At 43.5% G+C, this 7,601-nt stretch overlaps 1 protein-coding gene across 1 annotated transcript; it reads left to right on the forward strand.

The window, feature by feature from the left end:
• The first annotated feature begins 542 nt into the window (after positions 1–542).
• On the forward strand, positions 543–7,525 carry LOC112250906 (fibronectin type III and SPRY domain-containing protein 1). Its single transcript, XM_024421442.2, has 12 exons — positions 543–713; positions 1,403–1,498; positions 1,678–1,809; positions 2,442–2,543; positions 2,875–2,897; positions 3,350–3,471; positions 3,654–3,863; positions 5,104–5,202; positions 5,320–5,473; positions 5,555–5,889; positions 6,221–6,309; positions 6,425–7,525. The coding sequence occupies exons 1-12, from the start codon at positions 699–701 to the stop codon at positions 6,533–6,535; spliced, it is 1,488 nt and encodes a 495-aa protein (XP_024277210.1). The 5' UTR covers positions 543–698; the 3' UTR covers positions 6,536–7,525.
• Positions 7,526–7,601: the final 76 nt, after the last annotated feature.

Below are 7,601 nucleotides of genomic sequence, written 5' to 3' on the forward strand. Positions count from 1 at the left end.
AGAGTTTTGGGGTTTTGGTCCAAATGTGTTAACTCACTTCGCCACTACAATCATTCTAGAATATCCGTGTGACTTTCGGTCATAAAACAATACTAAGATCAAATAGCCATGCAAAGTTTCTGATTTAAATAGTTTATCCGCTTGGAGTGTCATGAACAATGAAGTAAGAAGATGAACCCACACAGAATGTGTATAATGTGATAATGAGTGAACAACATTGATGACACATTGTGTCTTTTCCTTTTCATTAAAATGTGTCACTTATTATGATAGTTAGAAGAAAGAGGTCAAACACAGGACAGGCAGCCTACTAAAACATGAAAAACCTCACGTGTTATGTCATCTATTTGGTGGAAACCCTGAGGGTAAACTAAAGAATACCATTTAGCATATGAAATAGGCCTTTTAAATGAATCATCATTTGCATTTTCTCCATAGGTGCTTTTCATTTACCAAGGAAAACGCATAGCCTTCACCCCCAGATACAGACATAAAAACGACAATACCCAGAGTTCTCCTCTACTGCGTCTGCGCAATACACACTACGGCCCTAGGCGTTGGACGAAAGATGCAATGCACTCCGGCAGCATCAGTACCAGCCCAGTAGAGTGTGCTGCAAATAAACCAAAAATAGGGGACGGCGACGAATAGCCTTTATAATTACTGATACACCGGTACCGGTTTCTTGGTCTGGCAAGATGGGAGATCAGAAGGTAGGATAGAAGTGGCCGAACAGGTGTTTTGTGTTTGCTGCGGTCGCAGGGCGTACAAAGAAAGGGGAGTAGCGCGAAGGACCGGGACTTTGTTGCTGTTATATATCATTTGATTGTATTCTGTCCTTTTAATACAACCTTGTATGTTTACATATTTTAGTTGATTTAAAAGATGATGCGTATTTCGCGGAGGCGCGTCGTCATAAAGATTTGCAGTACATCAAACATTCGATGCACATGAGCATCACTTTCCGCCAAGAAGACTCAAATTCGTGCGCGAGAAAAACTGCGACTAAGGAGGTCTCAGAATAGTCTTTAATGATTTAACTTGTAAATGCATACCAGTCCAAGACACATTAACAGCGGTCTGTTTTTAGTTTTGACCGATTTGCTGAGCTTGAGGTTGCAATAAGTGTAGAGTTTGTCCCATTATCCCAATTTACACAGAAGTGGAAATTACCGGGAAGAGATTTGGGGGACTGAGTAGCCTACTAACCATTTATGATTAATCCTTACTTTTTAAATGTACGCTAGTATTGTTAGGAGTCACTACTGATGTGTTGTCTTGAAGCAAGGCATCTCAAGGAAATATTATATTCTGCGTATTGAGAACTTGGTCCAATGTGAAAATGTAATAATGTTCTCTCTAATATATTCTTAGGCTTAATAACCTTTTGTATGTTGTTAAGGAATCGCTTCGTAAGATCACCACCACCCTGGCCCTGAAGAATGAGGAGATCACCAACTTCATCTGCTGTCAGAAACAGAGCCTGGAGAACCTGGAGGTATTGTACAACGTGTCTGGATGCTCTAACAATAAGATGCCAGCCTGACAGTAGGATATGTGCACAACACAATAGACACATGGTTTTATGAATTTGGCGTGGCATACTAGTCAGACGGACTGGCTGGATGTACATGGTATCTATCAGTGAACTGATTCCTTCTCTATTGACCCCTGCAGGTTAACTCCAGCCGTGTCCAGGAGGACCTGGAGACAGAGTTCAGCTCCCTTCACTCAGTACTGGACGATATAAAGGACAGCATGGTCACCAGGATCAAACAGGAGAGGGCCAGCCGCACCTATGAGCTACAGGTCAGTTCAGCTTCATTGGGCTTTTACTGGATAAGGGTTTTACAGGATTTTGCTTTGCATTTTCTTGAGATTTCAAGATCAACATCTTGAACATCAACATTCAACATTGGAACAATATTTTGATGACTTCTCCAGGCTATCCGATCATAAGATCAGCTTATGATCAATGTAGCATGACTCATTCTCAGGCTCACAATTTGGGTGAACTTTTTGTGCAGACCGATTCAGAGTTGCTATGAAAGAAATGTTGCCATGAAAGGCTGTGTGTGTTGGGGTTCGCAACGTTATTATTCCTAGAGGATTGTTGTGTCTGTGTATAATCCTGCTTTATCTCTTAGCCTCTGACTGTCAGTCAGTCAGACAAAGCCACGGCAGGGGCAGCTTTGTAATGACATCACTACACTGCATCCTTCTGTGCTTGATTATGTGAGTGGGTAGCCAAACGGATATATTGTACAGTTTCCAGTAGGTTAATTAAAAAAGAAAGTGATTCAAAGCTATTCAACCCAAATAACTTTTCTTATGAACTTTTCCTTTGATGGAAAGAAACAGTACAGCATAGAAGACATTCATTATATTGAAAGGAAACAGTGTCTGGACTGTGATTAAATATATCATGCTCTCTCTCTCAGAGTCAGCTGAGTGCATGCTCCAAAGCCCTGGAGAGCTCCGAGGAGCTATTGGAGGTAGCCAATCAGACTCTCTGCTCCTCGGAAGCAGACGACTTCACTCAGGTAACGGTTGGCAAAACATCTACAACCTAACTTTCATTTACATATTTTATGCAATGATGCCACGATGGCATTGGTATTTAGCGTGAGGATATCCATAATGGTTTTAGTGGCATGACTGTTGTTTGAACACAGTTACTACCTGTTTCTTATCTTTATTTACAGTTATTGTAAAGCAGTACAGTATGTTGATCTGATGTGGTTCGTTGTGATGTGTGTCAACTTATTAACACAGATGTGTTGTTTTTATTGTAAGGATGTGGCTGCAACTCAGTTCTCTGTTTGTCCGTATCTCCTTCATTTCCTTTTCCTTTCCCTCTCTGCTTCTCTCCAGGCGGCCAAAGACATTAAGGATAGGTATAGTACATTGCTGCCCATTTCTCAGAGTATCTTCTTAACTCCCTAACCATCTGCTCACCCACATGCTTTCCAACAAAATATAGATTCCATACAATCACTCTGTAGCACGCTCTTTCATCACCACTCTGGCATTCCATCTCAGCCTTTTCTCCCTCACCTCACCTGTCCTCTCTGTCTCAAACATGTGTCAGTCCCTCATGGCACATGCGCCAGTCTATCCCCTCTCTGGCAGTGTCAGTTTAGCTTGTATGTTTTGTGTATGTCAGTTCATGATTCATTAATGTTTTCGCGTGGTACAGTTGAAGAGTATTTTAGCTCTGTGTAGTGATTAGTTATAGTAGTACTACAGTACAACACTCACTAACTAACTAATGTGTCCCCTCAGTCCTTCAGTGGGTTGAATAATGAGGCATGTCTCATTCTCTGTGTTTTTGTTTGTGGGAGAGCAGTGTGACAATGGCCCCAGCCTTCCGTTTGTCGCTGAAAGCCAAAGCCACTGACAGCATGAGTCACATGATGGTGGACTTCACCCAAGAGAGGGAGATGCTGCAGGCCATCAAGTTCCTCCCAGGTCAGTCTGTGAACTGTCATGTCTATTGGTTTTCTTTAAGAACTGAACTTTATGGTTAATATGAATTGGGATTTTTGAAATACAATACTGCAGCCTTGTATGTGTACAATTATTTTGTCTTTCGCTTGTGGCTGGTAGTCACTAATGAGTAGGACAATAAGCCTAATCTCTCTCTTCCCCAGTGCCTGCAACCCCAGAGATTCTGGTGTCAGAGTGCCAGGTGTGTGACAACACGGTGACGGTACAGTGGGCTCTGCCTGAGACCGACAGCAAGATAGACCACTATGACCTGGAACACCGCCGCACCAACCATGAGGGGCCGCCCCGCGCCCGAGAGGACTACCCATGGATGGTAGTGGAGGGCATCTGCGAGACCGAGTACACCCTTACAGGTAAGAGTTCACTCGAGAAGAGAAGTTAGAGTTATGGCTAGGGTTAGGGTTGAACCGGAATGTGGACATGAAACTAGGATTAACGTTAGAAATAGGATTATGTTTAGGATTAGGTTTGAGCCAGGGTGTGAACATTTTGCTAGGGTTAGGGTTGAGCCAGGTTGTGGACATTAAACTACAGTGAGCTCTGAAAGTATTGGGACAGTGACAATTTTGTTGTTGTTTTGGCTCTGTACTCCAGCACTTCAGATTTGATTACTATGAGGTTAAACTGCAGACTGTCAGCTTTAATTTGAGGGTATTTTCATCCATATCGGGTGAACTGTTTAGAAATTAAAGCACTTTTTGTACATATTCCTCCCATTTTAGGGGACCAAAAGTATTGGGACAAATTCACTTATGTCTATTAAAGTAGTCAAAAGTTCAGTATTTGGTCCCATATTCCTAGCACACAATGATTATTACATCAGAATTGTGATTCTACAAACTTGTTGGATGCATTTGTAGATTATTTTGTGCAGAATAGAAATTAATGGTAAATAATGTGTTATTTTGGAGTCACTTTTATTGTAAATATAATATAATATGTTTCTAAACACTTCTTCTTATTTTTTTACCGCTTTTTCTTCCCAATTTCGTGGTATCCAATTGGTAGTCACAGTCTTGTCTCATCTCTGCAACTCCCGTATGGACTCGGGAGAGGCGAAGGTCGAGAGCCGTGTGTCCTCCGAAACAAAACCCAACTGCTTCTTGACACAATGCGGAAGCCAGCCACACCAATGTGTCAGAGGAAACACTGTGCACCTGGCAACCGTGTCAGTGTGTACTGCACCCAGCCCGCCACAGGAGCCGCTAGTCCCTGTCGAACCCTCCAATAACCCGGACGAAGCTGGGCCAATTGTCGCCGCCCCCATGGGCATTCCCGGTCGCGGCCGGCTGCGACAGAGCCTGGACTTGAACCCAGAATCTCTAGAATCTCCTCCGTATTAATGAAGAAGTGTTTAGAAACACTATTCATATTTACAATAAAATTGATACAATACATTATTTAAGTGTATTCTTCCCAAAACTTTTGGTCCCCTAAAATGGAGGGAATATGTACAAAAAGTTCTGTAATTTCGAAACAATTAAGAGGGCAGTATGAAAGGCATGTCTAGGAATAATACGGAGACTCTAATTTACCAACTGTAATTATCAAGTAGCCATCATATTCATTATCATTGTTATTATGTATTTTCAGGGCTTCGCTTTGACACACACTACATGACGTTCCGTGTGAAGGCGTGTAACAAGGCTGTGGCAGGAGAGTTCTCTGAGCTTGTAACACTGGAGACACATGGTGAGTGAACTGCACATAGTCTTCCACAGGGACAATATATGTAGCTGAATGTCCTTAATGTCCTAATGATGTCAAGATAAGAATGAGTCAGAAAACCCTCTGCACCTCTCCTTGCAGCTTTCCTGTTCAAGCTGGATGCAGGCTCGGCTCATCAGAACCTGAAGGTGGAGGACCTCAGTGTGGAGTGGGACAGCTGCGGGGGGAAGGTTGTCCAGGACATCCGCAAGGACAAGAACAGAACCAACCAATCTCCCATGCACTCCCCAGCCAGGTCAGAAACACTTTCTGACAAATCCTTTGTGCTTAACAGTGAATAGAATGAAAGTTCAACTTTGGTGGCCTCCTCTCCTAGGACAGCCATGAATTCACCCAAGAGAGTGCCATCTGCTCGGGTCGGCAGAGACCGATTCACGGCTGAATCCTACACTGTACTGGGAGACACTTTTATTGACGCAGGCCAGCAGTACTGGGAGGTGCGGTTCGATAAGGAGAGCAAGGCGTTCGCTGTGGGCTTGGCCCTGCGGAACCTGGGCCGCTTTGACCAGCTGGGGAAGAGCAACGCATCATGGTGCATCCACCTGAACAACTGGCTGCAGCAGAGCCTCACAGCCAAGCACAACAACAAGGCCCGCACCCTGGACTGTCCCATCCCGGACCGCATAGGGGTCTACTGCAACTACGAGGAGGGTGAGATGGATCTCCTGTTCCCATTGTAGCAGTTTCCTCCATCCAGTTAGCACCACTTAACTTAGACTGACATACAGCACGTTATCTCTACTTCATTAAATTGGTCTGAATTAAGAATTGGACCAGGAATGGGTTGGGTAATGTAATCAAATGAACACTGGTGGTGTCTGCATCTAGTTTGGAAGACACATTTCAGTTGAATGCATTCAGTTGTACAACTGACTAGGTATCCCCCCTTCCACTCTGTGTTCCTTAGCTATGCGGCTGTATCAAATTTCAAGCTGCCTCAGAGTACTGGGACATTCGTGACATTACCTTTCTCTCCATCCAGGTGCACTGTCTTTCTACAATGCCAGAACCAAGACACTGATGCACACTTTTAGAACCAAGTTCACACAGCCTGTCATACCAGCCTTCTCGGTGAGGAACTTAGATTTTTGGGTGGCTCACAGAGCAAAAAAGTTATGAAACCACTACCGGTATCTTAGATAAATCCTGCCTGTGAGTTAAGCATGTGCTCTATCTCCCCCTACAGGTGTGGAATGGGTGTTTCTCAGTGCAGACGGGTCTGCAGGTGCCCAGCGCGGTGCAGAGCAGCCAGAGGAAGAACAGTGGTACCAGCAGCTCCAACACCAGCCTCACCTAGACCCATCCAGAACCAACTGCTGCAGCAGAACTTAATCCCATTCAGGCTGTGTGGTGGTCGGAGCTCAAACCGCTGCTCACCTAACCCCCCAATACACACCACACCTGCCTGATCCCAATCAGACCACTACACTCCCTGTGCCTTCCAGACAGGTGCCCTCAGTGTATCAGGAGTGAATCATAAAGTAATTTCATTCATATCCCTAATTCAAAGGCCAAATGAAGATAACCCAGTTACCAATATATTAGGAGCTAGGCACAATATATGTTAATATTTCAATGCAACGGACAGACCCCAATGCAACTAAAAACAATCCATATAACGTGGTTGTAGTACAGTAGTCATTAATACATACTGAATGTTTGGAATCCTCTGCCTCTTATTTTGCTAGTTGCTTCTCAGTACAGATGCACCTAATTTACCAGTATAACCCAAATAACTTTGTAGCGAAACAACCTGCTTATAGTCACAAGTTTATTGCTACTTAAGAATGTATTGAATTCTACATCACCAGCAGCTGTGTGGACCAGTGGAGAGACAGATGGAAATACAGAACTGCTGATTGGATCTTGGGGAAGGGTTGGTATGGGGTCGGAGGGTCTGAATATTGTAACGTATCGCCCTGACTTGTCACCGTTTAATCACCACCTGAAGTGAGGAGAGAAACCATTTCATGAGCTGGGTGAGGACTACCTGGAAGAGAGACATTCCGAGATGTTGTTGCTGCAAGTGTTTACCGATGTGAACACCAGTCCTTATGTCACCTGATGTCTCAACTCAGTGCTGGGGTGCTATTATTTTAAATACAGTCTGTTTTTGTCATGTTGATGGTATGCATCATATGAATATAACCTGCAATGCTTTAAAGCCTCCACTGGAGAATATGTTTTACTTCACGGGTTAAAACATTTGACAATGTAAATATGTTCCTTTCATTTTTACACTACAGTATGTATGTTTGTCACACAGTTAATAAAGCAGTAAGACAGCCCTGTGTTTCTCTGTCGGTACATTAAGGACCAGAAGTAAATTTCAAGATTCAAGACTACTACATTTTCAAAGATAT

This window comes from Oncorhynchus tshawytscha, linkage group LG05, assembly GCF_018296145.1.
Source record: "Oncorhynchus tshawytscha isolate Ot180627B linkage group LG05, Otsh_v2.0, whole genome shotgun sequence".
Taxonomy (NCBI): Eukaryota; Metazoa; Chordata; class Actinopteri; order Salmoniformes; family Salmonidae; genus Oncorhynchus; species Oncorhynchus tshawytscha.

Excerpts from the sequence above, each read along its gene's own strand:
- LOC112250906 (XM_024421442.2), top strand. Across the intron at positions 2,544-2,874 it reads AAGCAGACGACTTCACTCAG|GCGGCCAAAGACATTAAGGA; the intron begins GTAACGGTTGGC and ends GCTTCTCTCCAG. Across the intron at positions 5,203-5,319 it reads TGTAACACTGGAGACACATG|CTTTCCTGTTCAAGCTGGAT; the intron begins GTGAGTGAACTG and ends CTCTCCTTGCAG.